At 30.6% G+C, this 17,514-nt stretch overlaps 1 protein-coding gene across 1 annotated transcript; it reads left to right on the top strand.

Moving 5' to 3' along the window:
* Nucleotides 1-13,992: 13,992 nt before the first annotated feature.
* Nucleotides 13,993-17,514, top strand: LOC110696115 (putative zinc finger protein CONSTANS-LIKE 11). The gene is made up of 4 exons (XM_021873399.1): nucleotides 13,993-14,318; nucleotides 15,957-16,454; nucleotides 16,813-16,959; nucleotides 17,064-17,514. The coding sequence occupies exons 1-4, from the start codon at nucleotides 14,211-14,213 to the stop codon at nucleotides 17,151-17,153; spliced, it is 843 nt and encodes a 280-aa protein (XP_021729091.1). The 5' UTR covers nucleotides 13,993-14,210; the 3' UTR covers nucleotides 17,154-17,514.

Here is a 17,514-nt window from a genome sequence, read left to right as displayed (position 1 = left end):
TTTAGTTGACATGACATTAGCACTCCGTTTTAATCTACTACTCCGTAGTAAAATGCAATTCCACTTGTTTCTAAGTAAAGTATGCTAATCAAAGTTTGTTTACATATTAATTAATCGACCCTTTAATTTAGTGTTAAATTATGAGTATTATTAGGGGTTCATTCATAGAGTCAGATATTTTTTGTTGGATAAAAAAATATTATTAGACTAATTGCATGTGATCATTTTATAACCTGAAAAAATGAATCGATCATATTATTTTTCAAATGACCGCCGTAAAATCATCCCAACAACATATACAACGGTCAACGTTATCCCTATAATTGAAATTTCGGGTTAATTACATCTTAAACTTATGCCACTATTTTTAATAAAATGATCTTTCTCGCGTACATTTTTAGACAACATAGTAACGATGTACTCTTATTTTTTATTATTAATATTATTATTAGTACGGAGAAGGGTCCTATCGATGCAGAAACTCTCACAGATCCTTCCGATCCGGGTTAATAGTACAGGCTAAGTAGGATTTAATCTCACAATCTCAAGTTTGCGAGATGCAGATCTTACCACTAGACCAAACTATGCTTGGTAGTAACAATGTACATATACAAACCTGTATACTCTATACTTCGTACGGAGTATTGTTTCGTAGAGTTGTAAGATCAGTAGTGCTTACTTCGGCTGCCTTCAGTGGAAAGGTCAAAACTGGCACGATCTATTTTTAATTAACTGCACGTAATTATTAATAAAATGAAATTACCAAGTACAAAGCCTACTTTACTGCAAGTCCACTAAAGTGGAAGGATATGAAAGTGTGAAATGAAAACAAAGTCAGCGAAAAAAAACAACAATTTGAAACATAAATAAAAAAAGGGGAAGAGAGCTGACATTCTTCAGCATCTAACTCACTTACCCTTAAACGTTCTTTTTTTTTGTTTCCCCTTTTTTCGCGTTCTATGTTTTGTAGGGTTCTTCAATTCAAGTCGAATCTCATACGTACTGTACTGTTTACGTGCAAGTAAAATCAACTACTCTTTTCGATCTTATTTGTTAGACCGTATGTGTTCATGTCGAATAAAATGTCTTTATAAATTATGAAGTATAACTCGTAACCATGACATTATTTTGTGAAATATTAATACATTTGTCCCTCAATTCATTTGTCTTGATTCTTAATTCTTCAATCTCAAGTACTTGCTTCACCAAAAAAAAAAAAAAAAAAAAATCTCAAGTACTTGTAATATTTTAAAATTAGTAGGTATATTTACTTAAAATGTTACAATAAAAATGTAAGGGTTTGTTCTCTTCAACTTATTTTCAATTCAATTCAGTTCAGTTTAGTCCAGTTCAATTCCTAATTTCCTTCTCTCATAAAATATTCAGTTCAGCTCGATTCAGCTCAGTTCAGTTCAATTCAGTAAATCTGAACAAGCTCTAACGAACTCTAACTCTTTAATTCATAATTTCAAACTTTCTTCAAATTTTGAAAACAAAATAGCAATCACAACACTTTAAATTGAACGAACTCATAAGAGTCTAACATAAACAAATCGTTCCTACATCGTTTATTCAAGAGGTAATCAAATTAACGTACATCGATCCTAGATAGCTTAGGCTTTACTATTAGAACTTAGTAGGAGTTTCTTAGAAAAAAACTTGTTGACATTGATGTGCTTAGCTTGTTATATCATAGCTAGCTAGACACCAATAAAGATTAAAGAGTAAGAGATACTTGGTATTCGATTAGTATCATGCATATGTACTATATATCACTGTATATGTAGTGGCTTCTAACTAATGCTTTTCTTGGTGATTCCATTATATATCATTGTTAGAATCTTTAATTTCCGCGTTTTCTTTCTTTCTACCTTTTTTTTTTTTTTTTGGTATTTCACGTGTCAAATTATATGCATAGGAAAAAAGAATATAAAAAAAAAGTTGCTCAACTCCTGGAAACCAAAAATAAGAAGGGGATGGAATACACAAACAGAATTTGGGAATCAACAACACATCAACTTACAGTTGTCCAATCGTTTTTGTTTTGTACACCTTTTCATTCTAATGATGCTTCCAAAAATGGCAAACTATATTGGTTGTTCTCCAACATTTGTCACCATAAGTGTATGTTTCACTTATAAAGGGCTTGCTTTATACTTTTATGTCAATTGCAATGCCATTATGCCAAAATATTATGTGATTTACATTGCGTTATAAAGTACGGACTTCAATATCTAACATACATGTATAGTTATGGACGGGTGGACTAAGTGTGAAAGAGTGTGTATTGCATGCGCCTAGCACATGTTGTACAAGCGCCATTACACACAACCCATGAATTACACATGCTAGTCTTGTGCCCCCATTTTATTCTACTTATTATGGCACTTTATATTCATTCCATCCAAATAAAATGTTATGCTCTTTTTTCCCCAAAAGTATATGATATGCTCAATATATATAAATCGATCCCATCACTATGTTACATGAGATGTTATTAGGTGTACGTGATAATTAAGATATGTTTAAAACATGAATTAATAAAGTCGCTTATTGTTGGTTTTTTTTGTTGGTTAAATAATTCTATATTTGTAATTAATATTACTAAGAAGTTTTATTAAAATGGAAGGGAGCATAAGCTCAATAATAGTACGTGATTCATATTAGGTAATTGTATGGAATGGGGTTGAAATGTGAAATGAGTAGAATTCATTATTTTAATGTGTTTGGTTAGCTAGGCATATTTTGTTATAGATCGTCACTCCATTTCTTTCTGGTCCTCTTAATGATACAGTGGTATATTTAATTTATCATTATGCATGTAGTGGTACTTTTTGTCATTAAATTTTCCACCACGATTTTTACTCATATTTCCATTATTTACAAAAATGTCATCCTATTTGTTTTACTGACATGTAAACCTTATGCGCAATATTTCTCTTTCTCCCCTACTTCTCCCCTAGGTTAGAAAGCTATATATGGAAGAGTGGTCCCAACAGTCCCCCAATATAACTCCAAATTATGATTAAACTTATCACTGATTTGAACGTAACCCAAAAATAGTCCTTACTCCTTATGCCATTTTGACACCATCTTTCTCCAGCTGTTCGTAAACTTTACCAGGTTTTCCTTTTCTTTTTTATTCTTCGCGTCATCTCACTTTCTTCTCCACTCTTCAATTTATACTACTTTACTTATTAATTAATTTCACTCTGTCATGCTCACTAGTAGCTACTAACACAAATTATACTAGTATTTTACATTTTTAATATGTATTACAAAAAATTAACTTTGATAAGGATCTATCGTTATTATATTCACTTACATATTTGAATTACAAGGTGAATTCTTTCAAAAAACAAAAAAAAAAAAGAATCACAAGATCGAATACATTACAACTTATAATAATTAAATCGTCACATATTCTTAATCATCATTCAAAAGCAATTTGCCATGATAACATTATTATGATCTATGTAGATACTTCGTATGATCAGAACTATTTTTTTAATACATATAGAAAATTATGACAGTATTCTCTCAAGACTAAAACTATATATAATTCCATTTATATTAATCAATCAATTAATCATAGGATTATTAACTAACTTTTAATTTCCATTAGACAATACCAAATAAATCTTTAACAACAAACTTGTTAATGGGAAAAGTTAGAAGAAAAATAATGTGGCTAAATTCAGCTCATCTCATTCCTCAACTCGACACTAAAGAGTGGGGATTCCCATTCATGTTATTGTTTTTTCTTAAATGATTGCTCGATGTTTTCACTTTTTTGCGGGTATATTCCAACGTAGTGTTTTTTCTTTTGTCCAACTCTTCTTCTTAACCAAAACAAAGTGCTCATTTGGCATTATATGAAGTTTCTTAAGCTCCACAAATTAATTGGTCTCATTTTTGAATATTTTTGCCTTTTTATTGTATCAATACAATCAACTAATTAATTAAAATGTAATACACGTTTTGAAAGGAATGTGACGAATTATTGTTCATTTGTTATAAGTTGAAGTGAACTGTAAAATCTAACTTCATTCAAATGAATGATAATTGCAGTTATTGTTAAAATCACGGATTCTTGTTGTGTCTTTTTTTTTTTCCCCTTCTAATTTCTTATGTATGAGGACTTCATCCGAGTCTAGGTCCAACTAGGTGGAAGTGTCACCACTCAATTGCTACCGGCCCACTGCCTCATGCATATATGTAATGTTGTAACATGTATAATGTTATACTTGAAAGTCTTTATTACTAAAGCTCTATTATTGAAATTTTAGTTATATGCTCCCCAATACCTCAATAATGGACAACCAATTAAAATGGGCACGAGGTGGTATGAACTTATGTGAGATGTCAAAAACCAAGATATGCCACGTGTATGGAGCTAATAAGTTGACATAATTTTTCCTTTTGGTGTAAGTGTACGTAACATCATTTAGTTCTAGTTCTAGCAATTTGCATTGCTTTTGGGCCAAATGTGAATGAAGAAATGCATTAAATTGCTCATCTCTTGATTTACATTCAAGATTCTCTGTATTAAATGTTGCCAATATGTAGTTGTGCCCTTATAGATATTAATTGATGATGATGAGTGATGACTATGCATACAATATAGAAAAATAAAAAAAATGTTTTGACATATGGTCTATTGATAGTCGTATGACATTTTCAATTGAATTTAAATTCAACTTCGTATATGATTATATTGATGTATTAACGATATAATTATGTCGTTGAAATAAACACAAATAACATATGAGTACATTTTAAACTCGATTCTAAAGTACGTACTAACTCTAATCTGATTTGTACGTTGGCATCAACAAACTTACTAAAACTACTTCAAGGCATAATAACTTTGCATGAATATTTTTGATAAAGATGTTCATGTCTAATAATGTGAAAAATTAGTTGAAGCTAGAACTTATGTAACCATAGGCCATAGCCATGAGAAAGAACAATCCATCAACAAAAGTTTGTTTGTAATAGAAAAAGATGGGAGGAATCAAAATACCTAATAAGTGATGTGAGAATTAAAAATTAATTATTGCTCATGGAGAGAGGATTACACTGTTATATAAATTGTAATCATTATTGTGTTTTCTATTAGTCAAAATGTTTGCTTTCTCTTAATATTCAATTAAAAAATATAACCAATTATTATAGTTATAGTATGAATCAGGAGTAGTGAATTATAAAAATTAATATTTTGAAAATATATAGTAAAAGAAATTAAACAAGACCAATCTCGCCGAATTTGTAACCAAGAGCCAAGAGCTAGATTATCTAGCTATAACTTTTTGATTAATACTCATTGGTTAAAATCTCAGAGATGGACCCAAAACCTCATTAAATCGAATCTTGTGTACACTATTGTTTTTGCGACTGCACGGAAAATATTTAGAAAGCACAATTATGTAATTTTAGTCATCACTATTCACTCATCAGCATAGAAGGTAGATAGCCTCCACTACACACTACTCTTATTGAGTATTGATTGATTGTTCCCTAGCTTTGTCGTTGAAATTCCTTTCTACTTTTAGATATCGACCTAAATTTCTTAAGTGCTACTTGTTCCTCTTTTATTTTGGATTAAGAAATATGTCTCTTCTCGAATAAATATCATTAGAAAAAGGGTGTTTGACAATTGACTAAGAAATAAAGCACGTCAATTTGCAAATAGGCTGCGCGTTAATTAGTGTAATTGGTGGAAAAACTCCGGTGGATCATACTGTTTAAGGTTCTGTTGCATAATTCCTGGACATTTACTTAATCTATGTTAGGTTATTGGTTGTAAAATCTTTATTTATGTGGTACATGAACTCATTATATTCACTAACTGTAGGTTAAAGTAATTAATTTGATTCTTAAAATATAAAGGAGTCATTATCTACATAATAACAAGTTGGCCAGTATTTAATTTAGTACTTTTAACACAGAACATCTCATTATATGTTACTTTTTCCTTTTTTTTTTAGGAAAAAATAAAATAAAATTGAAGGGGACATCTCATTATATGTTAGAGGTAAACTTTATAGATCAACTAATTTACTAGTAATTATTTTTTTGAGGAAATTAATTTATTTATTTAGGAGGAGGATCTAATGACCAAATATGAAAAAATGAATAAATAAATAACAATATTTTTATTTATAATTTTTTTTTAACTTAATTGATGAAGTGTAAAAAATTAATCATTCGGCCTCAAAACCGTCACATTAAACTTTTGATTGTATAATGAGATAAGAATCAAAGTGAAAATAAGGTCACGAATTGAATCTCATCCACCGTAACATTTCTTTCGAGTGGATATATTAAGCGTTAAGTATGGTGGGACACGTGATTTTTAACCCAACTGACACTTATACTCTCATGCAATGAGCATTTGAGCAAGCGTGATATAGTATAAACATCTATTTTAAAACTTGATTATTAGAGTTAAACACAAAATCAGGTACTCAATTCTTCCTTTTTTCACCGTTTAGGTACTCAATTATTTTTACTTTGCTTTTGGGTACTGAGTTAAGAATTCCGGCCAAAAAAAAATAAATTAGCCAAAGAATCCAGTACCTTGGGTTAAAGAATTTAGTACCTTTGGTTGAGAGTATGTGGGCCTCACCCGATTAAAAAATTCGCGGCTCACCCATTTTTTTCCCCTTTCTTTTTCTTTATTCCCTTTATTCTTTTATTCTTTCCATTTCTGGAAACATTGCTGCGTCACTTTCGAAGAACAACGAGCAACCTTGGGCTCGATTATGGGGAAAACGACACCAAAAGCCGCCATTTTTTTGAGGTAAGCTCAATTTCTCATCGTTTATGTTGTTATTTTGATATAAATTTTGGACTTTTTGCCCATTTGTTGATGTTTGTTGCGACCTAGGGTTTTCAATATTTTGGGGTTTTTTTTGAACAAATTTATAATGTCGATTGGTTGTGTTTTTTGTGTTAAATTTGTGCTTTGTTGTTGTTTGTTGTTGGATTAAGCTAGCGTTGTTGTTGAATGTATTTCATGTTGTTTACAATGCGCAAGGGTTGGATAAGTTTATATGTTTTTCGCACTAAAACAGGGGAGGTTTTTATTTTCTACAAAATCTGGGAAAACCTTGTTGAAGAATTTCTGCCTAAATAAACATGGTCAATGAACCTGTTTTGATGAATTTTGTTGCTGGGTATATTGCTACACATTCTGTCTTGATGTTTTTGTTTTTTTTTTATTGAAATTGAATCAGGGACAAATGGTTTTGGATGAATTTTGTTAAGCAACAATGGTGATTCTGCCAGGTTCATGCCCCTTTAAATAGAGAAACTAACGGCTAGTTTCTTAGTCAAATTTAATACATTTATTTTTTAAAAAAAAATATTAATTTTTTAATTAGGTATGGTTAGTGATGAGTTAGTTCACCTGAAAAACACTTTGAGTACCCATAAGCAAAGTAAAAAAAAAATTGAGTACCTAAAAGGTGAAATTTTTAAGAATTGAGTACCTAATTGTACTCTTAACTCTGATTATTAGCTTAACCTTTTTGTTGAACAAATTCTCTAACATTAGTTATATATGCGAAACCTTTAACTCAACTTTATCAAACGAAAATCATTGAAAGATTTAGAATGCATGATATTATTTATGCCATGAAATTATTAACGCAAAACTAGCTAATGAAACGCGTTTTAAAAAATGCTCATGCTATTCACTTGCAATTTTGAATGTAATACTAAATTATACATACTACTATGAGACAATTAAAGAACTCGGAATTGTATTATTGCCATATTATTCTTTGTGGAAATATGCATAAAATCACATACAATATACATTACACATATATACACAAAATTAAATTTAGAAAAAAATTAAAAATAAAGTCACTTGTTCCTTTGTTAGTTCATTGTATAAAACCATGAAATTTATAATATAAGGTTTAAATTAGAGGAAAAGGACAAAAGTTGGTATTGACATACTTATGTTGTACAGTTATGAATTTTTATATCCAAATTGCAAACAGGGAAGCAAAAGCCCGACCATAAATTGATAGAGAATTTGAACTAATTTGAGCGAATAAGTAAGCTAACTATAGAATCTTTACTTCTTTTACAGCTAACATAAAATTATCCCATCTACTCTTTTTTTTTTTTTTCCTACTTTGGATTACAATTAAATTTAATAACATTATTTATGTAGGTATAAATGTATAATGACAATTAACTTTCTTTACAACCACAAATTAATGTATAGGAGCTATATTTACACTGTTACAGCTACGATGATGATGTTAATGTTATTAAAATATTGAGTATATCCATCTAGATAAGATTAATACCTCTAATTCATATGTTTGACGTCATTAAATTTGTGATGGATCAAATCATGCTGCATGCTACTAGGTGATTTGGAGTACTTCAGGCCTTTTCTGTTTAGCTTAATTTCAGTTCAGTTCAATTCACTTTCTAATTTTCTTCTTTCATAAATAATTTATTTCAGCTCCATTCAGTTCAGTTCAGTAAATTGAAATAGGCCCTTCGTATAATAGTTTACTTTTATTTTTCATTTTCAAAAATCAACATATATCCAATAAACTCAATGTAACTTGCAAGAAATGATACATATTACGTACTTTATATATAATTGTTTCCGTATATAACAAAATTAAAATTAAAAAGGATTAGTGAACGATGTGTTCAACACGTATTGAGTAATGAAGGAAGTATCTAAAGTCATCTCGGAGACATGAAAATTTGGCTCTTATTTAATTTTATTGTAAGAACTAAATCTTCTAGGTAGCTAATTGATATACTAAGAACAATCAAGCTAATAATTATGGACTTTGATAATATTAAGGGCATGTTCTTATTGACTGAACTAAGTTGAATAGAATTGAACTAAACTGAACTGAATATTTTATAAGAGAATGAAATTAGAAACTGAACTGAACTGAATTGATTAGAGCTTAACTGAACTGAATTGAACTGAACTGAATTGAAAATAATCGTATGAGAATAGGCCCTGAACTGAACTGAGCTGAATTGAAATGAATATTTTATAAGAGAAGGAAATTAAAAGCTGAATTGAACTAAACTAAATTGAGCTGAACTGAGAATAAACGTATGAAAATAGGCCATAAGTTTAAAGTGAGCTAAAAATAAGTTGGGTGAATGAAGCAAAGTAAAGATAATGTTGTTGATCTTATGCATGTGCTGAAGTGAGTGATGACGGTGAAGTACTACTATACCGGTAGGATACTAGCACAGTAGCACCTAAAACCAATGCAGTACATGTTATTATTGACATGCTATTATTGTTTTATTTATCTCTATCTCTACACAAAAAAAGGGAAAAAAAAAAAAAAAAAAAACTTGTACTACTGTCACTTTCAACTAGAACTAATTAATTTATATTACTCACTAATACGAAGTATGTGATTCTATTTTTGTTAATTGAATTGATGATGCTGACTATAACTACTGCAACTTCACAATAAATAAACCAGTTGCCATTTTCTGCCATCGTATGCTATTAAGCCTAGTAAAGATTAATTAATTAAATGCATGTTTTGGTCACCTTATTTCACTTATGTTAGGAAAAACTCACCTTATCTAATTCGAGTTTAAGTTTTCTAATTAGATTTTATATGAGCTAAGCTCTTATGTTATATACCTTATTTTTACCTATACTTCGTATATTTCAGTTAAATAAACGATTTGATGTAATTTTATTTTTCTTTTTGTCACATTTATTGATTTGAAAAAACCTTGATCTTATATGTCATAATTTATTTCAATTTGATCTCAAATGGTCTAATATGACTTTCTTATACCAAGTATTAGTGTATAACTTTAAAATGTTGATGTGAAAGTAGCCTCAAGTTTGGCAAAAAGGTTATTTATTGTTATCTATGTTTAATACACTTAATAAGTTCAGGTTACACAATAAAGTGAACAGAATGTATCCGATCCTTAGTTAAGTTATTAGGTAGTTCTAATAACATGTTACTATGTTGGTGATCATTTAAGGACTTGGATTAATTAATCTTTATGTAATTGTATTTATAAGTCTAAGTATCTCATGCATATCTAGCTAATCTCTGGATGTATTAGGCAGAGTCTTAAGTTGTGGGGTCCCATGTGACAAGTTCTATGATATAATATCTCAATTATTGCAATAAGTCACAAGTAGTTTTCACTTTCTTAAACAAAAATTATGGTCCCGCCTTCATCTAATTAATGAGCTTATTGGTCATTGTAAATTTTCAAGCACTAATTAGAGATGAATTGAAGTAAGATAGATGTGATAAGATAGTTTTAAATTATCTATCCATAAATAGTGAAAAGATCGATACTAAATACTCCTAGTCTCAAATGTATGCCATTTTAGCCATTTTTGTACATACATGTTTAAGTTTTGTTAAAGTTGCATGCATTTAACATTTGGATTATTGTCCTAGCTTCATTGTTGGTCGATCCATGATTAGTATTAGTAATAATAATATGAAAGATTTGGTTTATACATTAATACAGAGAAAGGAACATAGTAACAGATTTACGGGCAAAAAATGAGATAGAACAAGACTCGATGATGGAATGATCAAAACCCCTCATTTGTATTTCAAATTAAAAAAACCCTCAAATAATAGTATTGAGTATTCAATGTACACAAATTTATACTACAAATTTTCACGTTACAAGTTCACCCTATGGCCCTCCACAATGTTTTTCCTTACTTGATTCTTGGTAGCTTTTTTTTTGGTGTTTAGAGAGCCACAAGGGCGGGTGATGAGAATCAATCCCGGGATCACTTGGGACCGGGAGGGGAGGTCTAACCACTTGAGCTATCCCTCACTCTCTTGATTCTTGGTAGCTTTGATGGTTAGTTGCGTAACATGTGCTATGTATACATCATTTCATGAGGTAAATAGTATAGGACGAATATCTTATGAATGAAGTTCCACTCCATCTTACGCACAACATTGACGACACAGCTTCCACTCATCTAACTTGATGAGCAATTATTGGCACTGAAAAGAAAACCACATACTCTATGCTTCGATATCAGTATGCACCGTAGGACTAGTTCTCTTTACTTCATTTTTGTCAAAGCTTAAATTATACTTCGTTAAGTTTTCACAAAGTAAAATACTTTCATCTTTGTTGTAACATATATTCATACAAAATTGTCATTGTCTGGCCTACATCACTTACCCAATGTACAACACATAACACTAAAAAAAAAAACGCGTAATTCAATCATTATTTATTAAAAATTGTACACGTAGGAATCGTATTAAGTGATAATGCAACTTTGTGGTCTTCAACTAAGTTGAGCAGATTAAAATAATTAGTTTACAGTGAACACACAATAGATGGTTTAGAGTTAATTAAACAAGCTTTAGCTACCCTTTTGTGAAATAACCGAAAGGGTAAAAAATAAAGGCCAAAAAGCCCATAATTAATTAAAAGGGTCGGATAATCGTCCAAATTCATTTGAAGATAGTGGCCTACACGCCGTTTTTGTCACGTGAGATGAACTCTAGTTAATATTTTTCAATTATTATATTTTTAGTAGCCCACCACAATAAAATTAGAGTAGCATAATAATTGCAAAAAGGCGAAAATACCCTTAAAAACAATTGGGCATTGGTATTCATCTTAACATAATTGCGGCATAATCCCTTTATTAATAGTAAACTTAGCCTATGATTTAAATTAGACTAGACTAGATGTTAACAACTTAGTATTCATGATATGTTGGACTACATCTACTTGTAGAAATTAAGGTACCCCAAATAATAGGGCAAGTTACATCAACAATAGAATGTGTTAAGAAATTTTTGTTTTTGCATATGTTTTTAATTAGCTAGTAGACATGAACTAATTATATGCAATAAGACTGTATTATTGATGTTTATATGATAGATATTGTTGTTTCAAAAAAATAAAATAAAATATATGGTAGATATTGTTATCATTTTTGCTAACGCATACAAGTTACCATTTATTGATCATTAGCGTAGTTGACTTTTTGTTAATATTAAACTTATATATTGAGTTCGAGCTCTTCAAATTATAAACATTACTCTTAGCATATTCTATTTTCAATATGGCTCTGTTTGGTTCATTTTTCCTATTACCTAATAAGATGTAAACTTTTTTTCGTTTCTGATTTGATTGTCCTATTTAATTTGACTAAAATATACATGTATGTACACTAATATAACAAAAGTATATATCAAATGGAGTATTATGAATTAAAAAAAAATTAGCAAAAAATACCGCACATCATAATGTATATTTATTATTTAGCTACAAACAAGCCTAAGTCTGAACTTATTTTTAATGCTCTAATATAACATAATTATATAAGTACTACGTAATAAGATGAACTAAACATAGCCTAAGTCGCCAATAAGAAAGCTTCAACTATAACAATTGCTAAAGTCATAAGGAGTTATTGTAAACAAACCCAACCAACAAAATCATCTAATCCCCGTTCACTTCACCTTATTTTTGCTAGATTGAAATTATTTTTACTGAACTGAAATGATTTTTGATGAACTGAAATTATTTTTACTGAATAGAAATTAATTTTACAGAACTGAAATTATTTTTTACTGATTTTCTATTATATTTCTTTTTTAAGTTTATTGATTTTTACTGTACTGGAATTACTTTTAATGAACTAAAATTAATTTTACTGAACTGAAATTATTTTTGTTGTACTGAAATTATTTTTACTGAACTGAAATTACTTTACAGAATATTAATTTTTTAAGGTGAAGTGAATAGGGGCTTTATTATTGTTGTTGAATGCTTGATTTTTGTATCAGAGGAAATAAAGAAGAAAACAACAACAGTAAATAAGTTGCAAACTGAATTGATTTGTAGTGAATGGAGTTAGGGCCTGTTCTCTTCGGATTATTTTCAGTTCGCTTCAGTTCAATTCAGTTCAGCTCTAATAAGTTCAGTTCTTAATTTCATTCTCTCATAAAATATTAGGTTTAGTTTAGTCCAGCAAATTAGAACAGACTCTTAGACATGACCCACAAAATATATGGGATTTATAAATTAATTTATGTACTACTAATTTACTGAAACCTTACATATAGGATTATCTTTTAGCCTTAGTTCTACTTCACTTCAAGTCCTTTCAGTTCCGTTCAATTTAGTTAGTATAACAACATAGCCTAAATTTATTAATCTTCCATGAAAACTATTGTCTTAACAAACCAGAAGTTGAACTTGAACTAATCTCGATTTGAGGATTAGTGTAGATGTGATTATGTACAAACTATCATTATATGGCATGGCAAATGATAATTAGATGTTAGCTGATAATTATTGGTTGTATTAGTTTTTTGATGGAGATGACTTTATCTATTCTTTGTTAGAAATTGTATTGGTATATATATCCCGTACTTTGTAAATATTAATCCACATATATTATATTGTGTAAAGTGGGTAATAATATATTGTTGAAACTTGAGAGCATTTTTAAGTACCTTTGATAAATGATTATATATTTTATCAACTTTGAAATATGATAGCCATCTATATTTACATAATTCTCTTTAAGTAAAAAATGTGGCCTTTCAATTCTCTTTTCCTAAATTAATTTGATGGAATCAAAATTTTACTCTATTTTAAAAACGTATAAACTAAAAAGAAACCAAAAAAAAATATACCAATACACTATTTGGGATGAAGAAAAGAAAATGAAACAAAGTAATCAAGATAGAAAAAAGGCAAATTCCCAAACATTGGGGGATGATGTAACAATAATCAAAATAATAAATAAAAAAATAAAAAAAAAAACATCAAAAAGAAAAAATAAAAAAAATAGGGAGACATGTTTGACAGTGCACAAAATATTGATGATATTATTATTGTCCTTTATGCCTTTGTCCTTATTGTGTACTGTTCAATATTGATAGCAAAATGTCTTAATTTTAATATTTTTTCCCTATAATTTATTACAACCCACTTTCAATACAATTTTGTGGAGTAATTTTCTTATATAAATTCTCTCTCCTCCTCTTCTCAGTTCTTACCCCCACCTCTTCTTGAAGAAGGAACCAACCCATTTCCAGAATCTCTTTTAAGGCTGCTGCTGTTGTTGCTCTTCTTGTTTACCTCTGCCACTCCCACTTACTCATACCTTTATTTCTACTGATTTTCTGCTTAAAAGTTGTCATTTTTTTTAAAGAAAAATGTATGCAGAAACAGGTTTAATGTATCCATATTTCCAGAATTTATCTCAGGAAATTCAGCCATTAGAGGAGCTTTGTTGTTACTCTCAAGAACCCACTTCTTCACTGGTATTCAGCTTTCTCTCTCTAAAGATTTCATCTTTTTGGGTGATTGTTAATACCTAATTTGTTTAAAGTTTTGATCTTTTTTTTGGGTTTTGGGTATGAATGGTGAAATGGGTATCTGGGTTTTTTTCGGGTTACTAAATTTAGTGAAATGGGTATCTGGGGTATTGTTTTTTGAAGTAATTGATTTGATATTGATAACAAGTTTGGATCTTTTTCTTGGGTTAATATGGTAAATCATGAATGCTTTGATTTTGACCCTCATTTGTTTAGCTTAATAAACCTTTATCAGTGATCAAACTGCTGTTAAACTTGATTAAGCAAGTTAATAATTTTTTATTGATGCATATAATTTGATTAGTATATGATTTGATTGCTCTGAATTATATGCTAAAATTGGAATTAATGGAGGTGATTGAAGTTACTGTAAAAAAGTAAAAGAGTAGAGAAATAATGAGTGAATTCATAGTCACAACTAGCGTGTGCTTTATTCTCTTTTCCATTAAAAGGGTTTTGTTCAGAATAGCTTTTCCAACCCACTAAAACAAAGACAAGAGTCAATAGGACTTTCCAAAGAAACTTTGAAGGAGATAAGTGTGAGATGTTTTAATGTAAAAATGGAGTTATCTGGATTTGTGAGTTAACTAAATTTGGGAAATTTTGGATTTTAGAAAAGATACCTTTTTTTAAAGGTAGAAGTTGATCTTTGCTGTACTTGATAAAAATAAAAGTTGGGTTATTTTTTTGGGGGAGTTAAGCATCCTACTTCATTTGTGTTGTGTGATTGTAATATATTGCATTTTCGGTCGAAATTGATGTAAAAACAGGTTGTTTCTCTTGGTTACTTCTCAAAGATGTGAAATGGTAAAATGTGGAAAAATTGGACATAGTGGAAGCTAAAGCTAGATATTTGTTGGTACTAATGTATTAAAGTTGGGTATGTAGGAAATTGTGTTTGTACAAAGTATAGTTTTCTTTTTGCAGTTTATATAATTGACTGAATGGCTTAATTGATGTTAAGCTTTCTCACAAATAACATCAAGTTGAACTACTAGGTATACTTTAGGTCTTACTTTATGAAGTATGAAGTATGTATCAGCAAAGGCCTCAAATGTGTTGTGCACTTACGCGCACTTATGTCCACTTATGCGGACTATATTCATGTCAGCTTGTGTTTAACCATTGTAGCTTGTGGCAAGGCAGGATATAAGTATTGGGCTATCTCTGCCAGAAACTTGTAGATTCAACTTGCCAAAGCTGATTTAAGTGGTAAACATGGATTCGAGTTCTATGTTATATAGATATACTCAGTGACTGATGTTTTTGCAGAACTATTATCCATTTTTCCTAGAGTCATTACTGCTAAACGTGCTGAGTTTGCAACTTTGCAAATAATTGATTGAAGACACAAGTACAAGTCAATTATTTGAAGACAGTCATACTAAGTACAATCAAATGCTTTCCAAACATATTGGAGAGTCTGTCATAATATCTGTCACCATAATGGCGTCTAGAAAAAAACCTTTCAGGGTTAGGTCTTATGTTAGCACAAGAACTAAAAAAAGAATTATTTCAGAGATGACGCGACACTGTTATATTTGTGATAATTACTAATTTTCACTGTTTTGTTTACTTATTCAGGACAGCATCATTACAACCTCTACAATATCAGACTATGATTTGGGAGGCGAAGGGGATCTCTTCAAAGCACCAGAGCCCATAATTGAAGAGCCAATTGGGAGCCTCGATCCTATGACAGCAGCTATTGCTATGATCTCTTCTGTAGAAGATTCTGGGCTCAAAGTTAGTGACATGGAATCCCTGCAAAATGAGCAACTTTTGTGTGATGTTTTCGATGGATGCCAAAATGAACTGTTGGAGAAAACAACATCTATGGAAACTGCTGTCTCTGATGTTCTGGACATCAAATTTCCTCTCATGATGACAAATGAGGTCCAAACTGAAGAAAACAAATCACTTCCTGCCTTGCCCTTTTCAAAAAGTGGAAGCTCGGGGTCTTTAAACTCAATGGAATGGGTAAGTAGCACCACAATCAGGCCGAATTTCTTAGATTTTCCTGAACTGGATTTTGGAGCTGCTTATGGGATGAGGAGGGCATTCAGTGAAGGAGACATAAAGGTTAGGTTGAGAAGTCTTCTAAATATTCCCTCATTTTGCTTTCCATGTAATCCCATGAAACTCTCTATTGAGAAACCTGTTGAATCATACATGAACAAGAGATATATCTCACAATTTGCTCATCTGATTAGCATGCTTTCTTTGAATCTCTTTTGATTGCATATGGGAACTTGGCTAATTAAGTGTAAGAAAAAGATATGCTAGATGATTTGTTGTGGTGAATGCGTGAATCATGTTCAGTATTGAGCAAGGAGCATTTACAAGCTTTCAGACCATATAGGACCTAAGAAATGTTTAGATGTTTCTCATCATTTCCACAGGATGGGGCTAGGTCATTGATTCTCGGTTTTTATGACAGACTCTAGCTAATGGCAATGTTAGTCTCATCCAATCTACACTCCAGCGTCCACTGCTGATTGGCAGTTGCACTTCTGAAGATCGCCTACAGAAGCTTTCCAGATACAGAAACAAGAGGTCAAGGAGGAACTTTGGCCGGAAAATCAAGGTAAATTGGTGATCATTATGGGTTTTCCTTGGCAAGCTTAAGATTTGCATTTTTCTTTTGAGAATATCTCAGAATAATTGTCTTATATGGTATACCTGCTTCAGTATGCCTGCAGGAAGGCTCTAGCTGACAGTCAGCCAAGGATTCGCGGAAGATTTGCAAAGACTGAAGGTGCTGATTGCAAGAAGCAATGAGTAACAGAACAACAGATCTTAACGAGCAAATGTAGGAAAGAACATAGAGATAGACGACTTTTGAAAAATAACAGCCTTAGAATCGGTAGTGGTCTAAAAGCATAGCATCTATGAAGTATATGATACACCTATATATCAGGGTTTGCCTAATAAGTGTTAGACCACTAACCCTTGGAGCAAAAAAAGGAAAGTAGTAGGTAATCTTTTAATTGTTGTGATAAATTCCTTTCTAGTTTTAGTATAATTAGCTGCTTAGCTTAGATTTGTAAATAGGGAACAAAATAAGTTTTATGATGCTAATACCCTGTTACTATCAGCGTGTATCCGTGAATGAAAATGTCTGTTGTTACTAGTTCTTTTC

This window comes from Chenopodium quinoa, unplaced genomic scaffold (assembly GCF_001683475.1).
Source record: "Chenopodium quinoa cultivar QQ74 unplaced genomic scaffold, ASM168347v1, whole genome shotgun sequence".
Taxonomy (NCBI): Eukaryota; Viridiplantae; Streptophyta; class Magnoliopsida; order Caryophyllales; family Amaranthaceae; genus Chenopodium; species Chenopodium quinoa.
Note: the sequence above shows the minus strand (reverse complement) of the source record. Positions and strands in the feature narration are given on the sequence as shown.